Source organism: Photinus pyralis, unplaced genomic scaffold, assembly GCF_008802855.1.
Source record: "Photinus pyralis isolate 1611_PpyrPB1 unplaced genomic scaffold, Ppyr1.3 Ppyr1.4_unclustered_Scaffold5822, whole genome shotgun sequence".
Lineage (NCBI taxonomy): Eukaryota > Metazoa > Arthropoda > Insecta > Coleoptera > Lampyridae > Photinus > Photinus pyralis.
In genome coordinates, this window is record NW_022171845.1 from 19,545 (window position 1) to 47,225 (window position 27,681).

The window sequence follows — 27,681 nt, forward strand, 5'->3', positions numbered from 1 at the left end:
GATAGAGAATATTTTATGGTAGCTAGTGGGAAAACTTTAAAGGCTTAAAATGTACTTGGCCATTTGCGCCTCCTACAGGAGTAGTTATTACGGTCCGGAGTTAATAAATTCAAACTATCTTTACCTGATAAAGTTGTTTTTGAAGCTGGATACACCCAATCACATTTGAATATATGGTAAAACCTATATGCTTCCACTGCAATAAGTTTGGGCACTCCGCTTTCAATTGTAGCGGTATGAAAACTTCCGAAAACAACGAAAAAAAAACATTCGAGATACTGGCAGTAAGTACTGAATTAATTATCATATGTAGAGGCGAAGCAGTATGGAAGGATCTGCTGCGATCAGTCGAGCAACTTTTGCCGAGGCAGCGGCGTCTTCTAGCAGAGGTACCACACTGCATCGTGTGTTATCTGATGTGAAAAAAAAATGATTTAGGACGAAGTTGCATACTTACAACTCAATCCTTAAGGTACTTCCTGAAATTACAAATATGATTAGCGAAGACTCAACCCTCGATTTGACGGCGCCTCCTAATATAGGCCGATTTGCTTAATTTTAAAAAATCATCAAAGTTTCTTTACGGACCTTTTTACCTTCGCCATAATTACACATTAAGCCTCAGGTAAATTATTGAGGGTAATATTCGATTCCAGTCTTTCATGGAAGATGCGCATATAGTCGACCCCACTGTTGTATGGGGGGCTTAAACATACAATAAGAGCGATCGCTGGTCTTTAAATTGGAGAGCGGGAATCTGGAGTACTGTGAAACATAATATACAATTCCCTTATACTATGGAAAACAGATTATTGTCAAACTGCTGATACAGAACTCCGCACGAAGGGTAAGGGATTTTTACACAAGTCTGGATGGCAGCCTTAACTATCGTAAAGACGAAATTTCCATTCGCATAACATGGTCAGTAGGTACTGTTTACTCACGTACGCTTGCAGAATAAAAGCAAAACCCAATCATCTCATCTACATTGCGCTATATTTTGCGATGATGATCAGCTAGAAAAATTAGCATTAACCGATAGGGTGGGGTGTTGAGGACGCTCTTGTAGTACGAGTAGTAAATACGAAACTCCCGCAACGAATACCTGGTGCTGCTTTTGAGATACCGTTGCAGTTGCGCGATTACCTACTTCGAAAGTCTCGCCTTGCCGAAAACACCTATGTGTAGGAGTGTTTCCAGAATGGACTGTGTCTAATCCATTGATCTCTCAACCCGCCCAACGACGTTCCGTAGGGCGGATTCAGTAGACTTCCCTGGTCGGTACGCATTATGCTGATTAGGGTGCAAGGGGTACCTATCTAGATAAGACCGTGTCTACATCACATAGCATTTAAATAGTCTTAAGAAGAAAACACTTATAAGACATGTTTGGCTGGTTTTCATGACTCGCCCGTGATTCCCAGACAGGCGCGTCTCAGTATTATTGGCCTTATCACTCCAGTATAAAGCCAAATATACCAGTCGAGAAGACAAGCCCCCATGTGAGAGCATACTTTAAGCTATAAAGTAGGCGACACTATATAGTGCCGCCTAGTAAAGACTTTTTCCCGCCTAGTCGTCTGTAAGAATACCAGTGGCAAAAACTTTTCAGTTATCTTTCAAAAGCAATTTATCATTGCCAATTTCAAAGTCATTGGGGGACTCCGAAGTTTACCGTTAACAACCACTAAGTTTGGCACTTAGAATATAATAGATTATCATTGTTAGCGCAACAAGAATAATTGTTAATGGGCTGTAAAAAGGTTTGTTGCCCAACATGTAGAAAATTTATAACAAATGAACAAATAAACGATGTCAATTATAATTGGGTATGGCACCTACCTTTGTTTGTTTGACGATGTTGTAAAATGGGGCCCCAAACTTGTCACAATTGTAACTCTGCGCGCACGATATGTCGTCTGTCTTGTATGTATCTTCTATATTGTTCAAACATGGTAGGTTCGTTCTTGCGCACCGCACGCACACGGATTTTGGTACCATTACCCATAACCGAATCGTTTTGATATATCAAAATAAAATTCATTTTGAATTTTTGAATTATAGAGAGAAAAAAAAATAGTTATTCTTGCATGAACAATCATATTCTATAAAACTGTTGCAAAATTTCCGGTTTTGTGTTCTCCTCTAAAGATGTCCTAGTGCGGCGATTGGGGCCCCTAGAAATTTTATACTGCCCCCAGTATGGCACGCCGATACTGGGTTCAGTGCCGCCTAGTGGAAATTATTTAAAATATGCTCTGCGCCAAGCGCCACGTACAGCCAAAAACCTTTCTACATGCTGTGGCCTTTTTGCTTATTCGCCCAATGTTCCCGATGAGTGAACCCATCAATATCCCATCCGCAGGACTGGATTTACATGTTTTGCGCCTATGGGCGTCTTGAAATCCCCCCCCCCCCCACCCAACCAATTATAAGCATTTTATATCCCAACCAAACTTATTTTTGACTCTACAGTAAAGTATAATACGATTTTCTTTCTCCTAATTTGCTCAGATTGATTTAATTAGGAGTACATACAGGATGTTCATTTGAAAACTTCCCACCACGAATTTATCGAAAACCACTCATTAAAGGACAAAAGCGCCGGGACACGTCAAAAGATTTGTCAAGGGGGACAACTTTTTAACCAAGAAAATGAGAAAAATCTTTATATAATTTATTTAATCGACCTGTTCAGATGGAAAACAAAAATAAACTTCTATGGGAAACCAAGAATTAAATTTGCTGTCAGTGACAATCTTAGGATAGTGAAAATTAATTTATTGATTCAGATTTTACTTCCAAAATTGTTTACCAAAAGAGTGGAAATTATTCTAAGTTTTGAGAATACAAATCGACCGATTTAAAAAAATCAAACGTCAAAATAAAGGACTTCGAAAGATCTTTCAAACAAGCTATTCTTCTTGATACCACTTTTCATTTAAAACTTTTAAGGAAATGACCCTGGAGAGTGAACGGAGTGAAGTGGTTTTTGGTTAAAAAGTTGCCCCCTTGACAAATCTTTTGACGCGTCTCGGCGTTTTTTCCTTTACTAATGATTGGTTTTCGATAAATCCGTGGTGGGAAGTTTTCAAAAGAACACCCTGTGTATAGTACTGTAGAATTATTTCCCAAATTTGGTTTTTCTGCCGCCCTAAAAATTTGTCGCTATGGGCCCGGGCCATGCTAAATCCGGCCTTAGCCATCCGGTCCTACACTCTAATGGGCTAAACGTGTTGACCGCCCAGAGATTCCTCCCATCCGAGCAGGTGCTGTCTTGCACTGACCGGGTAGCTCCTTTTTATGGGTTAGTCCCTTGACCTAAAAAGTGTGTTTCCATGAGACATGTATACCCACGATAGACGTATATATCTGCGGCATGGAAGCCTCACTTTATGCTCAGGGTCTTACCGTCCAAGATCATCGTTTAAACCTTCGGCGATGGTCCTTATATACCTGATACGCTGAGCGGTCTTATAAGATCTCCCCAGTCCACAGGCAGCTTCGTTCGCATGGCCCTATTAAAGAACTTGCGAACCAAGCTGCGAACCTTTTCAAAGTCGGTTTCACCAAAGTGTTCTCTTCGTTCCTCGAAAGGTCCGCAGTTTACAACTATCATATGTGACGCTGTTATATGGCGTCGCTTTTTTCATGCTACCTCACCTGCCCTGCTTTCCGACAGAGCAAAGGTGGCCCATCCCACTGCTCTGACAGTTACGCCACATCGCAGTTCCAGTCATTTTATCGGGGATTCCGAAACCCACAGGGCTGAAAGCGACGGCTCAGCAGACACTCTCTGACTCGTGACTACGTGAGCTATTGAAAAGGATCCCAACGTTAAATCTGATTTAAAACATTCTAATCTGTTGTTTGCAAGTACTCTAGAAGGTGGTTACCTTTGCCACAGATTAAACCCATGCCCTTCGAGCCTGTGGTCAACCATAAGAGGGAGCCCACTAGTTCGACAGTACACTCAGCAGTTCCCTGGTAGGCGGAGCCTCCTCCCAGTCGTACGGGAGATAGGCTGCACAGACCACCAAGTGCCTTGCTCCTTCCTACTGCATTCTTTCAGATGAAGCGTTAAGTGAGAAATATAAAGAGGCGGCACTTGATTAATTTAGATGAGGCTTACTCGTGTACCGACATATGGATAGGTACGCGGATACATCACTTGTTGCAAATTGCATTGATGGTGTCGGTATAGTAATCCCGCCACCCCTTTTGAGCTCGATAGTAAGGAATTGCGCCCCTTCTATCGCAACGGAAATACCCTCACTGCTTCTGTGAGGCTTTTTCCCATAGCCGGCGCAGATCGAGCACTCGCAATGTGACGTGCGAGTTCCTCGCGTGCGCTTGGAAGTTCTACCGCTAGAGTGCCCCATAGGATGCCTCATCAACACCAAACTCGAGGGAGGCGGATGAACGTCCTACATAGGCTCGACCTGAAACCAGGATTTTGCCTCTGGAGGCCCTTCAAGATGGTGTCCGTGTCATTCGGGAGCCCGTATAAGGTATAACACATCAGTGATTGCCTTTGGTTACCTTAGAGACGTGCCTCTGCACTTGAAAAGCTGCGCCATCTCAGGACCTAACAAGAGGAACTGTCCTCTACAACTAGTCCAATGGTCCTCGCATTTGGTCACCATGGCATCCTACGTATTCCAGCCGCTACCAGTGCGAGGGTCTCTCCTCCATCTTGTCAACGACTGCTTTTAATACAGTCATAATACACCTCGACCGAGGCTCCACCTCCGGAGGCGACATCAGAATAAAAGGCTACAATTCCCCCCCCCCCCTTGCCTTGCCTATAAGTACGTGATCCACCCACAACATTAGGTGCTACAGAACCTCTGGGCTTCTTCTCAGGCTACCCTTGGAGTGTTACCCTCCGATCTGAGAATCTTGGTCCCTGAGGTCCGGTTGCCCCCCTGATCCAACGACCCAGACACAGTGTTTGGCGCAGCGTCCGCCTCACCTAAGGTTTTACCCTCAAGCTGGCGCTTCATGGCCATCGCCTTCTGTGTGGCAGTTCTATTCTTCTTGCGAAAATGAGCTGACCCACCACCAGGTACTTGAATAAGGCCCCTCTTTAAGGAGCCTGCCTCGTTACCGGACTGCTTTAGTGAGCCCTGTTTGTTGGTGGCCCCTGACGAGGAGCACAAAAATGGTTCGTTTAGATTACCATCCATACCGCCACGAGTACTGCGACAATGCCGGTCTCACCTGAGCAGATTTTCTCTTTCAAATATGGAATCGTTGGCCACACAATTCTACCAAGCAGATTGAGAAAACAGGCACTAAATTCACAGTTGCGAGTCATGTCAATGCATGGAATAGATGGCTATTATAGGCAACCAACTCTACACAAATTTGTTTTCATTGATACTCAGCGTCTGCTATAAAAAGTAACTTCATTGTTTAGTGTCAAATTATATAGTTTCCTATTAGTCTTTATTTTTATTCCTACTATCAAATTGTAGACGAAAAGGTTGAAATATGAAGGTGGTGTCAGACTGGTGGTAACACTTCAAGAATCGTAAAAACAACTCTCGTTTGTCGCATGTAGTGTTGGTTGCCTAGAGTCATTCCGTGCATTGACATGTTTTTTAAGCATATACCTACATTTAAGAATAATTCCATGTATATGTCCCAGAGTCTTTTTTAGTGAAATTCGTCATTTAACTAAACGCCTAAGGTTTAGTGAAAGTGTAGCACGTGTACTTTCTAGGCCTAGGGCTTAAGCGATTGGGTTCTCCTTCGAGATCGATAAATGGTATCCCGTATCGGAGGTATCGATCTAGAAGCGCAATAAGGGAATAAACTACCCCACACGTCTAGATTGCCAGAGTTTCACTAATTGACTAGAGTTTTCGTGAAATGACTGATTTAACTAAAAAACTGCGACATATACACAATGCTCCAACCCAAGTTCAGTAGAACAATCTTTTTCGCAAAAAAACAAGTGCCCATCTCACTGATACGCCACTGCAAGAAAGTGCATAATTGAGGATTACACCTGCGCTCTAATCATTGCGCCTTCACTCCATTGTTGTTGACTGCTTTTGTATGTCTGAAGTTCTGTGATTGTTTGAAAAAGTTGTCAATTTCTCAGCTTTGCATGTGCAATATTTACATTTTTCAAGACTTGCAAGAATGATATTAAGGTAAACATTAATAACAATAACTAATTAAAAATCATTTGTGTGATGCAATGTTTTAGGTTTCCTCTTAAGAATGGATGATAGTAAAAGATTAATTCTGAAAGAACAATGGGATAAAATAGTGAAGGATTTATATGTAGAGCATATTTTAGACGAACTGTACTCGCTAGGAACGATAAACAATCATGAACTCGAAACAATAAGAAATAAGGTATGTATTGTCGTCTTGTAGGTTATGTCGCACTTTATTTTTAAACAAAAGAATAAAGTCCCAGTTATTATTTTAGCAAAATTTACACTTTACTTACATTTTACTTGTTTTGTACTATGTCTTTTATCTAAGGGATGATTTAATTGTAAGCGTACGATTTAGGGTCTTCGACAAGGGTAGTTACTGTTTCTTTGCGTATTACCTAAAGATAGATTTCTATGAGCACTAATATTTGCCCTCAAATTGAATCATTGCTATTTTATTTATGGGACGATTTTAAGTGGATGAGTCATTACCCAAATATGAATGGGTTACATAAGATAAAAAAATTGGTATAAAAATTTAACTCTCATACAAAGGTAATTGCCACAGGTACTAGCAGTAATATGTATCCAGAAATGCAAAAATATTAGTCTTGCAAAGTTGAATTAAAGCTCGGTATTATCAATAGTCTTCGTTTTTTGCAAGTTTCATAAAATTCAATGATTACTAGTTTTCGGGTTAACTTCAAGTAACTTGACATAATCAGAATTGCGGGGCTTTTATTTATGAGGACTTCAAAGCTGAAGATAATAGGGTAGAAACAATTTGGTAAGATATAGGTAGTAGGTATAGATATGGTCATAGGTCCTGCTTTGTCAGAATCAAAAAGTACACCAATCACAAAAAGCGTGAGCTTTTATTAAGTACCTACAGGGAGGAAGGTATTTTTGTGTAACATTCAGAGGTCTATTAGAATATAGCTCGAGATATAGTGTGAATTTTTGCTGCACATGAAAAAAAGTTTAATTTGGCTTTGACAATCTATTTTTCCCATAGGTTTGTTAAGTTTGTAGAATTTTAAGGAAGAGCAAAAGAAAAACTTCTTAAAACTTTAGTTAGCAGAAGAAGGCGGGCGATTTTCTTTAAATAAATGTCTTGAAGAAATTTATACCTTAACTCTTATTACTGTTAAGAGGGTACAGGTGACGTTTTGTCTGCCAGTGCAAGATAGAGACATGTGGTTTTTCGACTCTGTGCCACTTTTTTATGAAACTTAATACCAGAAACAGAATCAGTCTAGCTACGTTTGTGTATAGGGTGGAAACGAAAAGTTTCACTATGTTTCACATTTTGGGATGTTATATCTTACTACTGATGTAAGGTAGAACAAGGATAACAAGTTAAAAAGTAATCGTAAACGATTTACATAAAGCGCATTTCCACTTGCATTCATTTCCCATTTGTAAGATGCAACTTCTGTTAAAATCGTAAAAATCTGGCCACAAATATGAAAGATAGCGTTGCACATGGGCAATCCATTGTTGACGTGCTACTTCAATTTCAGTTTATGAGAAGAATTTCATTTCAATGCTTTTCTAAAGAAGAAAGTTGGAACTGCGCATGCGCAAACCTAAATTTTAAAACTAATGTTAGATTTTCCTTTGTTCCAAGCGCCTAAGTATCAAATTTCACTTAAATAGTTCCATAGATAAAAAAGTTGGCACTGCGCATGCGCAAAATAAAATTTTGAAACTGGCGTTTGATTTTCCTTTATCCCAAGTGCCTATGTATCAAATTTCGTTTAAATTCTTCCATAAATAAAAAAGTTGGCACTGCGCATGCGCAAAACCAAATTTTGAAATTGGCGTTTGATTTTCCTTTATTCCAAGTGCCTATGTATCAAATTTCATTCAAATACTTTTATAAGTAAAAAAGTTTGCAATTCGGTTTATAAATGGTCGAGATGCGAAAAGGGCACTGTGAATTTTGAATCGATTCGATTCAACTTTTGGCATTGCGTATTATATGGCTAAAGCTATGCCCATATTGAATTTCATGCAATTCAGTTCATAACTAACGGAGATGTAAAAGCGATCGAACATTTCTAAACAAAGTTATCGTTCACACGGACAGATAGATGGACAGACAGACAAAGGAACAGACGAACAGACCAACCGGCAGGCGACAGATAGCAATGCAAAATTATAAACGATCTCTAGGATCGTTAATAAACGGCAAAAGTGTAAAATTATGGAACATGTAAAAAACGGTTTTTTGTTTTTTTACAATAACTTTTTTTGTAAGCGGTACAGAAAAATTTCCTTCCTTTGTACAAGACTCGACACCATAACGAACCAAATAGCGAAAAAAGTAGAACAATAGCTCTTAAGATAAAGAACTAGTAGCGTCGCAAAGTTAGCGGACGGACGGATGGACGGACGGACGGACAAAGTGGCCACAATAGGGCATTTTTTTTTATTTTTGTGGAAATGCGCTAAAAATATTTCGTTTTTCAATTTCTGTTTCCACCGGTGCTGCGCAGCGCGTAACATAACGTTATAGTCCAGTCATTTAAGGCAAAAAATAAGGCCAACCTCGAAATGAGAGATAATAAGCTGTAAACTTCTGTAAACCTTTATTTTGCCATTCTGAAAGTTGTCTCAAAAGTCACATAAAATCTCGTGTCCGCGCCTTAAGATATTCAAGGTCAAACGTCTCAAAAATCGTTTTTTGCAAATAGCTCATTTCCTATGGTTTTAATGCCATTTGTGCTTATTATAAAAAGTGTAGGGGATAAATTATCTACAACTTTTACCCCAAACATTTTTCTGTATACTCAAGGGTTATTGAGATAAATGACGGTGAGCGCGCGGCGCTTAGTGGTTTACACTTTACAGTCTAATTCAAGGTTAACCGTAAGTCCAAATGAATTGCTTAGTACAATAATTTGCAACTGCAAGAATGGTTGTGGTTCACGCTGTGGATGCAGGAAATCGGGGTTGCAATGTTCTATAGCTTGCGGCCAGTGTAATGGACAAGCGTGCCTTAACGCTTCACCCTATCAAAGTGATCTCGATGACGACAGTGCATTTGACCCCGAAATTCTGGAAGATCTGGAAGCAAATGTCCTTGACAACGATAATAATATTGAATTGCAAATTTTCGACGGTGATGATGATGAAGAAGAAAATTAATACTCAAATATTGCTAATTATAAGATTTTGAAAAATTTGAACTTAAACTGCAAGTAAATGCAATGCAATAGAACATCACTATATTATCATGGTTAATTAATAAACAATGAAAATTATTTATAATTATATATTTTTTAACGATTTATAATCTTTTATACCTGGACTTACGGTTGACCTTGAATTACACTGTAAACCACTAAGCGCCGCGCGCTCAACGGCATTTATCTCAATAACCGTTGAGTATATAGAAAAATGGTTGGGGTAAAAGTTGTAGATAATTTTATTCCCTACACTTTGTATAATAAGTACAAATGGTATTAAAACCATAGGAAAAAAGCTATTTTCAAAAAAACGATTTTTGAGACCTTTGACGCGGACACGAGATTTTATGTGACTTTTGAGACAACTTTCAGAATGACAAAATAAAGGTTTACACCAGTTTATAGCTTATTATCTTTCATTCCGAGGTGAAACACTAATGACTGGACTAATATTATATATATTATAATTTAAGAAATAATCAATCTTATTATTTATCTGTCAAAAATACAAATCTGTTATCCCATGCTTATTGTATGTCCCATTACGTCTTTAAAAAAGTTGCTAATAGCAGCCAATAAAAGTATTTCAACAGACTGATTCTCCCTTAATATTCTCTGAAGCTCGTACACGTCCATCCATGAATACTGCTGCAAAGCGCGCCTTATAGTACTCACAAATTGTTGCCTTTGTCTCGGCGTCATGTCTTCTAAAATAATTGCAGCTACGGATTTAAATTCCTTAGCAGTTGCGGCTGCGAAGACGGAGCCAATTGTCCCTCCTAGTAATTATTTAAAGAAATGGTTAGTTTTCATTTTATTTCTTATAAATTAATGTGCTCAAATTTTAAACAAGGTGATTGCATTCGAAAATTGTGTGAGGTAAGCAAGGGTGAAAGCTCAAAGATTGAAATGCTTGCAATTATTTGGAAAGGTGTGTAAGCACTACATATGACTATACTTATTTCTTTCACATTTAACCCAAACATGGTAGGTATTAGCATTAGTCTTCAAAGGCTCCAAAAAGGACGTAGGTACCAATATTTTTCCTATGAAACACTCGCACAAAATGTCTGCACACTACTGGATTTGGAACTTTGTTAGTTCATGTGAGATACTTTTGGCTATTCAGTAAACACTAAAAAACAAATTGCCGAAAACAATTTTGAATGGTGCAGATATCGGACTTTCTGAATTAAAACCGTCTCCATTACTACTGCTGCGACATGTTCTGCTCCTTTTAGTGAGGAAGACATTGTATCAAGAAGCTCATCAGAAAAAAATGTTCATTTGATAATGATCAGTAATGATTGATGATAAAAGAAATCTTTTATTTAATTTTGATATTTATAAAAACGCCAATCTACACGTGTAATTAGATAACGCACTTGATGTTTCCAACTGTATTCTATTTTAATTCCAAGCGAATACATGAAAATGATATCTACCTACAGTTGTAGATACCATAAGTGCAAAAAGGACTAATAATTGCTGGAGATCGATATTGAATCATAACATAACAACATTATAGTGTCATCCAATCTATACAAAAATAATATAGTCAAGCAATTGTAATTGCACCCTATCTGCAAAGTCAATTTCCAGATCTCAAATTATTATATAAGCTACCTATCTATCGCTATATGAACAAACAAGAAAATTTGTTTCAGTTCTGCTATTAACTATACAGATTATCGCTCAACTATAAGTATTCTGAGTAACTGTACAATGTAAAAAGATAATCAAAATCTATCACATGTACCTCCATTGAAATATAGGTACTTACCTCTAAGGCACATAGTGCCGTTCCAAAAACAATTTCTGGCTCCTCGCACCACTAACGCTACTTTGACTAATTTTGTCTGTCTTTGTATAAAAATGAAAAATAAGTATGCAAAGTCGACTATGACTAATGTAATCCACTTCTCCTTTTCACTAATAAGGTAGTTAGGTTTACAGTGGTTTACCTAGGTTTAAATAACAGTTAATACCAAAATAAAGCCATTAAAATGATATCTTTTCGAACTGTTGCAGCATTCGAAATGCAATGCTCAAAAAGATAAACTCGTACCTGAACAAATTGGGAATATGTAAAGTTCATATCAAATTTGCATAGCATTTGGTTGCATTGGTATATAGGTCACATCCATGATTCTTTTAGCACTTAATTCTTTAATAAATTTGTTATGTATGCGATCGAGCTTGATCACCGATTTAATGAATCATTATGTAGCGCAATGAAAACTAACACAGGCAAAATGACGCCGACAGGAGCAATTTTGAAACCTATTCTTAAAAATGAATTGTGAAATAAACTATTACCTACTAATTACCAGTCGTCCCAGATCATGTGCTGCATTGAAAACTTTGCTGTAGTTTACGTGTATCTATTTAATTTTTTTGGGCCCTTGAACGCGAATTTGAACATAGAAGATGGATATAATATGCTAAAAAATGGTTTTAACTGGCACGCTGTTGTAATTTTGTGTGAGTGTGAGAAATAAGTAGGTACCTAACTCCATATACATACTATAGGTACAATATGTACGTACTTACCTATAGCTATACCAATAGGTCCACCTAATAAACCGCCTATAAGAGCACTTCCTCCCGCTATAGCGCCAGCTTTTGCCGATTCTTTTATGGTCACTCGTAAATTTTTATGTTCTGCCAACTTGACCACTACATTTATCAGTTCTCTTTGATTTAGGGGCATCTTGAGTGTATTTAAGAAAAATATGCCAGTCTCCCCCTATATATACTCATGCATGACTAACCTTATCTATGAATATCTTGCAGATAGTAATGCGGAAAATTCGAGTAAACCAGTTCAAAGAATTGATTAAAATTAAATAAGCATGTTATCAAATCAAGTATTAGGTGTGTGAACAAATAATGTTTTCAAAATTACCTAATATTTTTTTGACATACGGAAATAAGACCATTCTACAACTATTCGTATAGTGAAATTATAGTTAAACATTATAATTCATATCCCATTGCTTCTCATAAGCCTCCAAAAATGGCTTCTTTTGAAAGTAATTGAAGAGATAAGTTGGTACTTAATCTGCTAAGTTCAAAATTACAAATCCGCGTATAGCAAACCATCTCTCAGAGCTTGTACTAAGAAGTACATGCTTTTTTCCAAAATTCCGTGTACCTTGATACAACATAACAACCGTATTGTAATGAAACAACAATTTCTGTTGTCAGTGTTCACTGTTTTTACTATGCATTCGTTATTATTCGTAAAAGATGCAGTGCATGTTACTGCATTCAGGGCAAAATTGCTAAGTTACCTTCTAAGATAGAAAGAACGCAGAGGTAATATAGTTCCTGTGCATCAGAGGCCGTGTGTAGGTAATTTGCTCAATAGATCAAATTTGGGCCTCGACCCGAACTATTTTGGAAATATCTCAGCCACAATGGAGGAGCCTACATTGAATAGACAGAGCTTAGAAGTGCTGAAATCTCATATATCGGTTATTCAAAGAGTGGATTTCAACTCAAATATAGGTATGGGATGCAACATTCAGTACAACATGTCTATCCTCTCTAAATGTCTTTGTAATCACAGCTCGCAAGCAAAGAGCATTAGCATGTTTTATTAAAAATTGCAAATTAATTTCAAATGAGACTGCAAGGATTCTTATCTGCTGCAAATGAATTAAATTTCAGCATTTAGCATCGAGATCGACGGTTTATGTGGAGCAGATCGATCTTTGCATCCTTTGTCACAAAGTCTCAATGATTACCAACCCCTTACCCCACATCGTTTTTTAGTCGCAAGACCAATTGCTGCATTAACAGAAGAAAACTTTCAGTTAAGCAAGGATACATTATATCTCAATATCAAATGCTCCAAGGTATGCACCATTTTTGGTCTTGGTGGGCGAAGGAATATATCAGAAAACAAAAGATATGGTCTTGATTCGAGAAGATAATGTATCTTCAATGAATTGACTGTTGGGGTGTATTGAGATTCACACACATGGTCTTTTAAAACGTGCTGTATATAAATTGCATGTACTGCCAAAACCTGATAATGACAACAATGAACTATCCTGTGATATGAAATAATCATTTTTTTTCACTACTAGCGTCTGATGACATGATTATTAACCTTTTTTCCACTTGTAAAGTAGGCTTTCTCGGCATTTGTTCAAAGTGGTTAATAATTTTTTATTATTAACTAGTAGTCAATAATGAGAACTGTCACGCTGTCACTTTTAGAAAACACAACCCGAAATTTCGCTCAATGAACGTTTAGACAAGTTCTCTAAAACGAATAATTGCCACCATTCGCAATTTCCAGAGAAATTACATACCTAAAATTATCACATTTTGAAAAAATTCGAACGAAATTACTCTTTGAAAAATCTCAATGACAGAACAAAATACGGCCTGTTTGACTTGTACTTCACGTACTTGATTGACATGTTAAATTAAGAAACAAACAATTCTGTCCAACCGTTAACTCTCTTATCAATATAATATGTTAATTTAGAGGATTTCAAGTGCTAGTAGTGAAAAAAATAGTATATATACCACGGTAGAGAAGTCTATTATTGCCTTCGCACCTTACACCCCTCGGCGCAAGCGCCTCGAGATGTAATCTTGGTGCTCAGGCAATAATAGTGGACTTCTCTACCTTGATATATAATGTACTATTTTTTCACTACTAGCGTCTGATGACATGATTATTAACCTTTTTTCCACTTGTAAAGTAGGCTTTCTCGGCATTTGTTCAAAGTGGTTAATAATGTGGACATTATTAACTAGTAGTCAATAATGAGAACTGTCACACTGTCACTTTTAGAAAACACAACCCGAAATTTCGCTCAATAAACGTTTGGACAAGTTCTCTAAAATGAATAATTGCCACCATCCGCCATTTCCAGAGAAATTACATACCTAAAATTATCACATTTTGAAAAAATTCGAACGAAATTACAGAACAAAATACGGCCTGTTTGACTTGTACTTCCACACACTTGATTGACATGTTAAATTAATAAACAAACAATTCTGTCCAACCGTTCACTTTCTTATCAATATAATATGTTAATTTAGAGGACTTCAAGTGCTAGTAGTGAAAAAAATAGTATATATACCACGGTAGAGAAGTCTATTATTGCCTTCGCACCTTACACCCCTCGGCGCAAGCGCCTCGAGATGTAATCTTGGTGCTCAGGCAATAATACTGTACTTCTCTACCTTGATATATAATGTACTATTATGTTATCCAATTGTTTTTTATTTTGCCATTTTCAACTGCACTTCTTCAACTGTAGGGTGGTTTTTAAGAAATAAATTGAGGACGAAATTTGCCATAAAAAGTTCGTGACAGTATGCCTATCTTCATCTGTTCTATCGACTGCAATATGTATAAATGCTTATTATTAAAATGCCAAGAATTTATATACAAAACTTTATTCAATAACCATTTTAAATAAGCATCAACATATCTTTGTAACAGATAATACAAAAAAAACTACTTAAGTCAGATTTACATGTATCGGTTACCCAACCACATACACGCGTTCCTATTGGTTGAATATATAATTTTTATTCAAACAATAGAGAAGATTGTAGAGTGTAGTATCACAGATACATTAAAATCCTAATTTAAGTTTTAGTGTTTTGCGATTATGTTTATAAATTAACAAAACAAAGATGATAAATGAGTATTTTGTCTTCGCCATATTTTAAAATATACCTAACTTTTGCACCACAGATTATCAATATATACCTACACAATAACTCTAATTTTCTTCGCAATAATAAAAACATAAGAAAAAAATTGGCACAAAATTGATAATGAAATATGCTCTGTACTAACTATATACGATTATATACATCTCTACATACATTTAGATAAAATAATTGTACATTATATTCACTTCCTATCGTTATGTAGCAGTTGTCTCGGCAACTGTTCCAGCAATAACGTGTACCTGATGTCCTTTGCTAGCGTTGTACACTTGACCTGGACTGAACGGTTCCAGACGGGGATGACTTTCACCTCCTTTTCGTGACTTATCTACGAATAGTTGTCATACATAGAAGAACTAACAACAAAAGTTACCTGGAGTTGAGGCATCAGCAGGGATGTACTTTGATAACCTCACAAGAGGTAGTGGCAAGAACCCGTTATTTAAAGGCATGACTTCTAATACTATAATTTGAGGTTCCATGTCGGTTTCAAAGGAGACTACACCGGCTGTACGTCCGCACACTGCCCACACTGTAGGTTCCGCTAGCACCTCGTACATTAAGGAAGTTTCTATTTCTACAGCATCTAACGTGTGACTAGCAGGTTTTATGCACAAATTTAAGTTACATAAAGCACCAACACGACAAAATTCGTTACCCTTAGTCGGCTGAACGTCAATTTCTACTACATAGAGCGTCTACAATAGATCAATAAGTTATATTCCTTCACATTTGCGATATTACCTGATAATTTGCAATGTCCAAATTGTAAGTAAATTTTCGTGTTGTTGTGTCAAGAGTAGAAGACACATGTTCCGATATAAGAGCAGTATAGTAGGTTGAAAATTGGGCTTTCAGTGGAGGTGATTCGATGCTCGGAGTAATCAGTATTTCCCAAACGTAAGAAATACTTAAACCATTTTCCAAAATCTGAAATTAAAGAAAGGCTTTGATTATTTGGCATCACCTGGAGAATCTTTAATCTGTACGTTACACATAACTTTGGTATACATATTGCAGGGATACCATATTGCTGTGGCCCCACATTGTGTGCCAAATAGATAATGCTGTGTCTAATGGTCTACGGTCAAAATACCACCTAACAGACATCATGTAACTAGCTAGCTCAAATTATACCATTATTTTCTTTTCCCACTATAAGTTTTTCACCAGGCAGATTTTGGTGTAATAAAGTTACTTATTTTCATACCCGAAGTTATGATCACACCATATATTTGTGAAATTTACCAGCTTTGCTGAACACCCGGTATCTAAAAGCGTTTTAAGTTGGCCGCTTCGTTACTAAGGAGCTTCTCAATTCTGCTGTCGGAGACGAGAAGTGAGTTTTCTATGTTTTCATTTTGTTTAATTGTTTGTTTTACCGCCGATATCGCATGTAAGTTAAGGGGTGAATGTATCGGTTTTGCAATCGTTCCGACAGGAATATTTAAAATAATTTTCAGACCCGCCGAAAGCTCTCTTGCCAGAGAAGAAGAGGGCAAATTAATTGTACACCACCGGGGGATAAGGTACTCGCTGGGTGCGGTCCATACCAGCCCCCTGAATAAATTGTATACAGAATCTGGATTATCGGCACTGTCACGCAGACGAGATAAGTTAATTAGTGGATACGCGGCAGGAATCCGAGCCCAACCGAATCATCCTAATTATGACCTTTTGTTTGGGGAAAAGCGAGGTTTCATTGACAGGCCCTCCATTACTAGGCCGACGGGAGTGAGAGCGTTGCAACTGCTTGACAAATTGAATATTGACGTCCCTCATATGTTCCCGATTGGACATAGAGAGGTTCCATATTGGACGATGCCAGAAATTGAAGTTAATCTCCAGCTTGCTGAGTACCGGAAGGAGATTACGTCGCCGAAAATATTTAGAAATTCTTTCAATGCTTTGCTGGACCAATATCGCGAATTAACTGCGATCTATACAGATGGATCACTAACTCATTCGGGAGCAGGTAGTGCCATATGCGTTGGTGATTCGTCGTATGGGTGGACACTTTCTCCCATGTATTCAAGTTATGGAGCAGAGTTGTATGCGCTGTGGCAAGCTCTCCTCTACTCCTCTTTTCAGGAAGGACGCGGATTTCTAATAGCATGTGATAACGTCAGTGTCCTTGTCAGCTTAAGAAACCTTTTCTCCCGTGATCCTCTTATACAGAGAATTCAGGCCCTATATAAGGATCTTAGTGAAATGGATAAGAGAATCGTATTTGCGTGGGTACCCGGCCATGTAGGTATAGAGGGTAACGAATCGGCCGATACAGCAGCTAAACAAGCTGCAGGAGGAGATCGTATAGATGTCAGCGAGTTAAGACATGTAGATCTAAAAATGGCTCTAAGAGCGGCAGTAGGTGACCTGAAAAGATGGAAACCGCCCCTAGAGTTAACTCGAAGGGAACGAGTAAAAATACATCGTGTGCGGATAGGCCACACTGATCTCACTCACACATTCCTATTACGTGGTGAGCCTCCTCCCATATGTCTTTACTGTGGGGAACAGATCACTATCGAACACATTTTACATGTGTGTCCCCAGTTGGCGATCAGTGGGACACGTTTTGAGCTACCTGCGAACCTACTAGAAATGACCCGAACAGCTGAAAATATCAGAAAATTAATAGCTTTTTTAAAGGAAATTGATGTATTCGGAAAACTATAAGTTTTGCGTAGGTTAGACATATAATAGGCTAATGACCTTAGCTGTCGATGCCTTTAATAAACAAAAAAAAATAAAAAAAAATTTAAAAAAAAATATTTTAAAATTTCATACATGATAAGCGATTATTAGCAGGTTTTGTTATCTATGGTAAATTTAAAGTGAGTGTTGGAACGGCAAGGTCGCGAAGCTTTCGTAGATACCTAGTGATATCGTTGATCTCGCCGTTTGACCTGTGAATTCCAATAAACAGCACTGTTTCAATTTGATTTGCAAATTAAGTCACTTTTGCCACCGCTCCGTTAACTTCAAGGTTAGCTTTTTGTTACTATCCGTTTCACTAATTAATAGGGGGGGATATTGTTTGCTTTCCCACAATTGCTTTTCCGGTCATTTGTGTTTTGTTGCTTTCGTTTCCGCTAGGGAGTTTGCCGTAATTTTGTTTTGCCGATATGACCGCCGCCATCTTCTGAATCTGTCAGATTCCTGGAGCTACCGTTTCTAAGGATGAGGTTACACCCGAGGCTATTGCCGACCTTGACCAGAGATCGTTCGCTTGGTGAAGTCCGTCCGTTCAGCCGTTTCTTGTCGCCGACTGAGACTGTATTTGTTAATGAATATAATTTGTACAATAATGCGATATTGTTAATTACCAATTATATGAATCAAAAATATACAAATGTACAAATATTTAAAGTTTTTACCGGGCACGTGCGACACCTTTCGTTATCTCGCACACTAGAGGCAATGCTGGCTTGAATACTTGACCGCGCAACTATTTTTCATGTGTCATGAGCTATCTTACTTACCAAATAATGGGAAAGCACGACTACTTGATTTTGGCACAAATACTAAATTAAATAATGTTTTACCATTAAATGAACACAGCAGCGCGCACTTAACATATGGTGTAATAATATACAGGGTGTTGCATGTAAAAAGGTGACATGTTTTGTTTTTTTAAATTTCAGATTTGGATTCAGTAGAAAAAAGTACACAATTGTAATAAGTTAACCGTCTTTCTATCTCGACTAGTAAGAAAGTTAGTAATAGTGCCCACTTAATTTGAAACAGACTATATATATGCAAAGAGCTGTACATACCTCATCGGTAGGGTCACTAACATCGAACCGTAGAGTTTTTATGCCATCTCGAAAATCCAGCTGAGTTGTTGAAAGCTGTAACCTGATGTCGGATTGTCCTGTCAAAGTAATATGTATAAATTTTCTATTCTGTACAGTATGTAATCTCCATGAAATGGCAAGTAAAGGACTAAAACTCAACGTTACAGGAATGGGTTTGTTACTCCACGGGCAAACCAGAGTGATTTGATGGTCTTTAGACGAATGCTCTGCGAAAACGCGTAAAGGCGTCATTGACGTTGTAAACGGTTCTATATTTAGTATAGGAACTTCTAAACTACTAGTTAACTGTTCGTTGGGAATATACTGTATTGTCACGCCTCGCGACGCAGTAATTTTAATAAATGAATCCTACAAAAAAAGTCACAACTGTATAAAACGGTTTAAACTCAGAAGTACAAAAATTACCCTAGCTATAGCATAGCTACCGACTTTCATATGTAACTGCATGGTTTGCTCTAAACCGTAAAGCAAAGCCCTTTCTTCTTTATCGAGTCGCAAACTTGGCTCCTCCTTGATTACCTCAATTAACAATTTCTGGTTTAAGGGATTCGAAATGAGAGATAACTTTCCAATATTAATGGCCACATGAGCTAAGTAAAACTTCCCAATATCTGTACCCTTCTTTGTCAGTCTTATAACATTAATACCGGGAGTTAAAACTATGGGCTGAAATGATTACTATTAATACGGTCAACATTATCTAATGAGACAAACACTTACAAGTTTAGTTACCTCCAAGCAACTGTCGAAATTGCACGGTCGAGGCGATATACTACTATTTTTTCGTTTAAACGGAACATTTTTGCATACAACATTAGCGCTCGATAACTGCTTATCTTGCTTATAATCCAAATGCCTTTGCATGTGCAAGACTTGAAAAATAGAATCACTGTCATTTTTTACATTTTTAAGGGTAAATGTCCGATCGTTCGCACTCTTATCCTTCGCCTTCTTATGCTCTTTGTTCTCCGGATCTAATGTCATAACTATATTTGTACATAAAACTTCTCGCGGAAAGTTGCAATCGACGACCAACTGAACTTCCATAATACCATCGTGCATCACCAAACCGTTATTATTCTTAATAGTAATATTCATTATTTTTATAATATCTTCGAAAGGCACTACTAAAGACTTATCTAAATTATCTAAACACTTCCTCATCTCGTCAAAGTAACTCAATCTAATTAGATTGTCGATTTCCGGCGCCGCACTCACTGCTGCACACGATGCGATAAATTTTCTAACATCGTCGGCCTTCCGATAACATTCCGCCAATTTGACCTGCGTCTGCGCGGCTAATTCGTGCCAACCGTCTAATTCGAACGTACGCAGCGCATCTCCCAGAAATGCGCCCGCTTTTAGAGTTTCCGACAGGAGCATGTAGAATGAAGCGACTTCGAGTCCGATAAGGCGTGCGGATCTAAGATGACCAATGTGTTTGTAGGTACCCATTGCCAATTCAGCTAATTCCTGTTAAAGAGTAAAAGTGTGCCTCTTAGCAAAATTCACATAAGTATGTAAATATACCACAGAAAGAGCTTCACATAGATATAAACTAGCTACAGTGACTCTAAATTCAAAGTAAAATCCAGCAACAATGTCATAGTACCTACACACAACACAGACTTCCTTTTTTAAACTTGTGATATACTTACAAACCTGTAATATTTAGGACTATTTTAATCAATAATTATTTCAAATTTCATAGTATTTTAATAGAAAAAATACATTGCATACAAAATAATAAACTGTTGAGAAATGATCAAATAGCAGCATTAAAAGGTATGAAAGGGTATCTGTCTGGTCTGGGTCAAAGGATCCAAAATGTATATTTAATTTTAAGTTAGTCTTGATCTCTTGATTGTAACTAGGAAAGATCTCTTTTATTTCGTAAGTGTAATAATAGTCCAGGCTAAAAAAGAGCTCTAAAATAATTTATTTTCAAAAAAAATTAGTTACCGGGCGAAACCTGGTTTTTCAGGCAGGTGAAATGAATAGAAATTGGGAAAAAATAATTAAAACAGATGAATTTTTCCGCGGGTGAAATCCCGGGGGTTGAAAGGGGTGGAAACTGGTGTTTTGCAAATTGTGGCGAAACTATTAATTTTAGACGAAAATGTTAAGTTATAGAGATTAAAAAAATTAGCAACTTTTGTATCTACACTATTTTCACATAACCTCCAATTTTCCTAGAAAAACCGGAAAAACTGTTTTTTTCGTTTTTTATTCTTATTTTTGCGAAAAAATGTCGTAGGGGTTTGAAATTTGGAGGAAACATAGCTTGATTTATGATAAAAAAGAAGATAATTTTTTGGGCCTGTAAAGTTGAACCGTTTCCAAGATCTCACGATTTCTGAAAAAAAACACCTATTTTTCAAGGGGATGAAAAATCTATTTTTTTTTCATCGTACAGAGGTGTGAGGGGTAGCAAAATTTTCGTAACGACTTACATTTTAATAATCAAAAATAAAAAATATTATTCCAATAGTAAAATTTTAAGAAAAGGGGTAAAAACTGAGGGATCAGTTTTAAGGTATACCGTTTTGGCAGTAGGTAAATAGCTTTTTTTGCAAATAAATTAACGTATTGGATCCGCGCTAATAAAAAGTTTTTGAAATTTGTCTTCTCTCCCCTCTTTAATGTTGATAAAATATTTCCCAGTGCCCAACTGCCTTAATTAAAACATTTTTATTATTTCTTTTTTCTGCATTTTTGCCGCAATAAAAGCAATTCGAAGTAAAATCGAATTCTTTTGCTTCCTGAACAATTTGTTTTTGTTCAATAACTCTTTTTCCTGCCTGTTTTACAGCTGATGGGATTAAGCTGGCCCTGTTGATCGTTTTACAGGAATTATGAATAAAATCCTCATAAAGTTTATTCCAGGTTTTACATCTCAAATCATTTGCTTTGGTCAATGGCCGGTAAAACTAACGTTCTTATTTCAGATTTTGCAAGTTTTCAACAGGCCCAACGTAATTGCATCAGCTATAAAACAGGCAGGAAGAAGAGTCAGTGAGCAAAAAGAAATTGTTCAGGAATCAGGAATTAAGCAAGATAATCCGATTTTATTTCGAATTGCTTTTATTGCGGTAAAAATGCAGAAAAAAGAAATAATAAAGATGTTTTAACTAAAACAGTTGAGCATAAGATAAAAAAAGAGACTATTTAAGCAAACATTAAAGAAGCAAGAAGACAGATTTCGAAAAAATCATTATTAACATCCAATATGTTGATTTATCATGTCAAAAATCGTGTATATCTTAAAACTGTTTTTCCAGTTTTTGTCGATTTTCTCCAATTTTTGCTATAGGAATAATATTTTTTTATTTTTGTTTATTAAAATATAAGTCTTCCCGAAAATTTTGCTACCACGCGCACCTCTGTACGATGAAAAAAAAATAGATTTTTCATCCCCTTGAAAAAGGGGTTTTTTTTCAGAAATCGTGAGATCTTGGAAACGGTTCAACTTTACAGGTCCAAAAAATGATCTTCTTTTTTATCATAAAACAAGCTATGTTTGCTCTAAATTTCAAACCCCTACGACATTTTTTCGCAAAAATAAGAATAAAAAACGAAAAAAACAGTTTTTCCGGTTTTTCTAGGAAAATTGGAGGTTATGTGAAAATAGTGCTGATACAAAAGTTGCTCATTTTTTAATCTGTATAACTTTTACATTTAACATTTTCGGCTAAAATTAATAGTTAATTAATAGTAAACTATTATATAGCCTGGACTATAATATTCAAACCTTAATCATTTGATTATTGAAATAGGTTATATTCATTATGCCAATAACTACCGCCAAATAATGTTTAAATCCACAAATGTTTATGACAAATCTAAATCTGTCTAAAAGATCAAGTTTCCTTCAGTACAAAATGAATTACATCAGCATTTGGCAATAAATATTTATTTATTTAACACGGGGATGACCCCAGGAACAAAAATCAAACAATACAGTAGAGTGAAGTGTAAACTAAATTAAATACTTATTGCAACCTTGAGTCCACAATTACATAAATTCGACCTCTAGATTGTCTCTCTTTAATAAGTGCAGATGCAAATCTAAACCAATTAATTAAAGAAGATGAATGGCAAAATAAGTTGCAGTAGCTGCAACAGCAAATTTTTTGTTTTCTGATTTCTCTATGTCATGAATTATCTGTAGTACAGTTACATCTGTAGTAACGACGAAGAGAAAAGACTTACCAAGTAATTTTTATTAAATGCATCTTGAGATGAGAGAGCTTTCTTAAGTTTGTCAGTAGGAGATAGTTCCCCAGATCGTCCCGGACAATCTCCCATTCCTGCTGAAAGGCCGACCACCATATGCAATTGCGCCGACGTAGGGCTTTCTCCGGGCAACAACCCACACAGCTCGCCCAGGTCCCTTAACTAAGTTTAATCATGTGACCATTACGACACGAATTTCAAACCTCAGTTACCTTCTGGCTTGCGTAAGCCCAAAGTGCCGCTGTATTTGCGGAATATGCGTCCACCTGATCGGCTTGATTAAAGTGATCGCAGGTCTGCAGTACCTCCATGGAAGCCAAGAAGAGCCAACACGAGACTGCACCCGGTGGTGCACTTACGTCCAAAAGTGTAAATTCTTTTATGCACCCGTGCAAAAATGGAAGGCAACGCGCGGCCATCTGGAACAAAATTTTCACTGGTCAGTGCCATGTCTTGCAAGTTTCAGTGATATTAAACTACTTGGGTGTATTATTTTATCAATGGCATAATCTCTAGCATGTTTGCAAGGGTATGGCAGCAACTGTGCAAGTCCAACACTTTTTTTTCGCATCCATTAAACAAATGCATAAAATCAGATTTTAAAATGGGTACCAATTATTAGTATCTGCACCTAAAAATGTCTGCACTCCAATAAAATCTCAAACCGTTTCCTTGATAATCGTGATCGAAAATGCAAAAAATAGTCCAAAAATTGGAGGAAGTAAATACCACCCAATTACTCTCATGAGGGAAATTGGGTGGTAAATTTTACGATTTAGTTAGAACCCTTTTCTTCCTTTAACAAAATGCATTAGAAATTATATTTTGTGATTGTGTGCTATTACAAGCTGTTACAGCAAGACAGAAGAGAGAAAAATAAGCGAAAAAAATTGACATTCAATAAACACAGTTAACACATTACACACACACAATTTGAAATTTTGAGGTAAAATGAAGAAGGAGAAAAAAGAATGCAAAACAATGACAAACTTAAAGCGGAGACAAATAGAAAGAGAAGAAAAACAAAAGACAGGGGTTAGACGGGGACTTCGATAGGGAGACCTGTTAACAATTTATTTAATTTATTACTGGAGCAAATTGTAAGGAGATGCGAGTTCCACACACAGAAATTTATACCACCATAGACGCCAAATAGTTGCTTTCGCCGACGATGTAGCCTTAGTAGTAGAGAACAAAAGAGCAGAAATTTAACATTTAGATCTAAGGACGAAAACCTGAATGAAATAGAAGTGGAGACTTGACCTATTTATGAGTGAGGATATCCTACATGGGGGGAGACGGGAAAGGGCAATAAGAGTGCGGGATCCTTATTGCGAATTTTCAGATCAAATAGTGTATCAAGTCAACAATAATATCTTTAGTTGTCAAACTGCTTTATTTTGTAGATAAAAGCCTTAATTCAGAAGATCTGGCATGAAATGGCAAGGTTAGACTTTATAAAACAGTAGTGTGGCCAACACTTTTAAATTATTTTAAATAGAACACCCTGTATTTTATTGCATTTTAGAAATCTACCTGCAAATCTACGTCGTTTCGTACCACATTTCCCTATACCCAACATCAAAGGTTATTCAAGATTTTGAAAAATGTTTCACGTTTGACTGTTGTTATTTTGAGCACTGTACCTATATGACTCCATTGACTTGAATTTCAAAAAGTCATCTAAAGTCAACAACACTGACTTGGTGCTACATTTGTTATGCTTTACGTTTTATTTTAGATTTTCTAAAATTGTGTCAGTTATAGCATAACTTGCTTAGGAGGCCTTGAAATACACGCTTTAGTTAATTACTATATACACCTTATTAACTTTACGTTACGAAAATAAACAAGGTGATAATAAGTGCATTCCAGAGCAAGTGAACAATACCTTCATTGCACTTTACCATTGTTTAAAAAGTATTGAAACTATGACTATACCTTGTTGGTTAGTCCAGGGGTCGGCAACCTATTGAAACGGAAGAGCCAAAAGTTACAATTTGCAAAATTTCCCAGTTTTTAAAGCCACTAAAAATTTTCGAATCAATGCTATAATATTTGGTCATATACAGGGTTGTGCAACATTACGTCCGTCATTTCTAGCTTATGCCTGGTAAGAAAGATTTTAAAAAAATCTTGTGTGCAACTATACATGGTTGTGGATCTACAGAAATTATTTTTGAATGTACAGGGTGTCCCATTTTTACGGTGTCAATAAATAAATGCTTTTTTTAAATAGAATATCCTCAATTTTTGTACTTGTTTCAATGTCATTTGTTCATAACTATTATTTTTCAAATTTTTATCTACCACTATTTTATTTCGCTATTCGATTGTGTTTTGTGTCCTCTTCAATTTTTTATACCAGGTGTCCTGTGCTTAAAATTCATAATTTTTATGTTATTCAAATTTTTTTCTTATTAATTAATTACATATTTATACATCGGAGTAGGCTGTCATAATAAAAAAAGACAGACAAGTGTCGCAAATTAGGTAATTATGTGCTGCAAGTGTACTTTCAATTTCGTAATAAAATAAGATCCATTAACATGAATTTCGAAAAAATGTACTAAGTTTTTTAGATAAATGCAGAGAGCCGCAACTTTACATCAAAAGAGCCGCAGGTTTCCGACCCCTGGGTTAGTCCATCATAATTTTTCATGTTGAATTCTGTGTATTGTAGAAGGGAGTAGTGTAATCAATTTTTGATGAATTACCTCGTGAATTACAATTGTTTCTAGCAAGGTGACATCATCATCAAGTTACTTTCTACCAATCCTGTGTATTTACTTAAAACATAACGGATCTCCCAACCACCAATAAAAAATAACACCACTATATGGCCACACTGTCTTTATAGGCACTGTAGTAATCTCTTACCTAATTGCTCTCTCTGTTAATGTTTTTAGTTTACCTGATGAACCACTAAACACAAACGTGCAAAGATTAAATGGTAAAATTTTCAAAATGTTTTCTGCAATTCTGGATCTAAACGTCCAATAGTTGTGCAGAACTATCTACCACCATTTTAAGTACTTCAAATTTTGAATAATTAAACCGAAGCCAGTATAGGTAAAAGAAATTCCAAGTAAAACTTTATCAACCATTTAATCAACTTACTTCCCAAACTTTGTTTGTTAGTAGCAGCATATGCGCCTGTTTGGCGAACAAGTACGCCCTTAATTCTAAAAACGAAGGATTTTTCTTTAATTTACTGGGTCCCAGTTTAAGCCCATGCCATCTTTCTAACGGTTTCTGAAATTTATGCAACCAATTTGCTAATTCACCGATATGACCGTTCACGATGAATTGAGAAAAAAGTACATCTAATTCGTCATACTGCACTAAAGCCTCATCGTACAAACCCAACATCTCCAATACTTGTGCAAGTTCCTCCTAAAAATACCAACAGCGAATTAAACATAAACAGATATTACACGCTCACCTGAAGAGAAAAATAATTCATGAAATCCCATCCTGGCTCGTTACGTTTCTCCCTTTGATGACGAACGTGATCTTCAAGTTTGACAACTGCACGAGCGTATGCGACTAATACCAGGTGCCTAACTCGGCCCACTAATCCCCTCCACGAGTCTGCAGATCTAGTTTCCAATCGGCCTGGATTTATCACAGATATACATCGATCCCCTACAATTCAACATGTCAATTGTTAATGAAAACAACAACAGAACTACCACCTTGCTTAGTTGCAAAATCTGCACGTATTCTATCGAGCACAGTTGTTCTAGGCAATAACTTATTTGTTCTTTTTCCATCATAACTTTCCACTACAACAATTAGCCAATCTGAGATTTCTTTGCCGGTTATTTCTTTCATCCATGACTCAATATCATCCTTAACACTAGTTTTGTATGCATCAACATCCTAGAAAACTCCTGTTAACGGCACATACACAACTACCAAAACGATTACAGTGCATTCTGTCCAGTAAACATGAAAGAGAGGCTGGCGAATAAGATCCCACTGGTTCTCTTTTGGCAAGGCATCTGGACTAAAGGGTATAAAATGTGCACCAATATGTACTAGACGTACAGGACGTCCTAGAGATCTACGCAGTTCACAAGAATCTTGTGGTAATGCCTGTGTCAGAGAGTCTTCTAAAGCTGAAAACACCTCAAGTTCGCCTGCACCTGAAAACAGAACGTTAATGAGGAATCATTAATTTATTCCTTGACCTACAAGTTATAATAGGTCGCCGATCAACTGTATCAGGTTCCAAACAATCTACACCATTCATGATCAGAATTTTAAGTTTTTTTTAACCAGAAGGCACTAAGTAACACATTTTAGCTGTAGATACAAAATTTATTTCTTGTTAAGCCTTGTATGAAAAATCAGTTAATTTAGAAGTAGATATTTACATTTAACCTAAACAATTGGTAATAAATAGTGGACATTCAATTCATTTCTCATGATTTTGACATTTAATCAAATTTCCTCCACCACTGGAAACCATATATATAAGAGAAGTATATATATGCTGGAAACGGGAAGGCAGGACGTGACATTTCCAACAGTCTA

The 27,681-nt window shown here is 36.8% G+C and overlaps 1 protein-coding gene across 1 annotated transcript; it reads right to left on the minus strand.

The window, feature by feature from the left end:
* Positions 1–14,784: 14,784 nt before the first annotated feature.
* LOC116182538 (trafficking protein particle complex subunit 10) lies at positions 14,785–27,629 on the minus strand. Its single transcript, XM_031503070.1, has 13 exons — positions 27,340–27,629; positions 27,073–27,290; positions 26,838–27,024; positions 26,585–26,787; positions 26,260–26,535; positions 23,352–23,558; positions 23,116–23,301; positions 19,624–20,376; positions 19,309–19,569; positions 18,862–19,251; positions 15,827–16,012; positions 15,456–15,780; positions 14,785–15,410 (listed from the first exon to the last, which is right to left on the minus strand). Exons 1-13 carry the CDS (start codon positions 27,395–27,397, stop codon positions 15,280–15,282), a joined length of 3,381 nt encoding a protein of 1,126 aa, XP_031358930.1. The 5' UTR covers positions 27,398–27,629; the 3' UTR covers positions 14,785–15,279.
* Positions 27,630–27,681: the final 52 nt, after the last annotated feature.

Excerpts from the sequence above, each read along its gene's own strand:
- LOC116182538 (XM_031503070.1), bottom strand. The coding sequence starts at position 27,397 with ATGAATGGTGTAGATTGTTTGGAACCTGATACAGTTGATCGGCGACCT. Across the intron at positions 27,025-27,072 it reads TTTACTGGACAGAATGCACT|GATGTTGATGCATACAAAAC; the intron begins GTAATCGTTTTG and ends GGAGTTTTCTAG. Across the intron at positions 20,377-23,115 it reads CATTTAATAAAAATTACTTG|GAATTAGCTGAATTGGCAAT; the intron begins GTAAGTCTTTTC and ends ACTCTTTAACAG.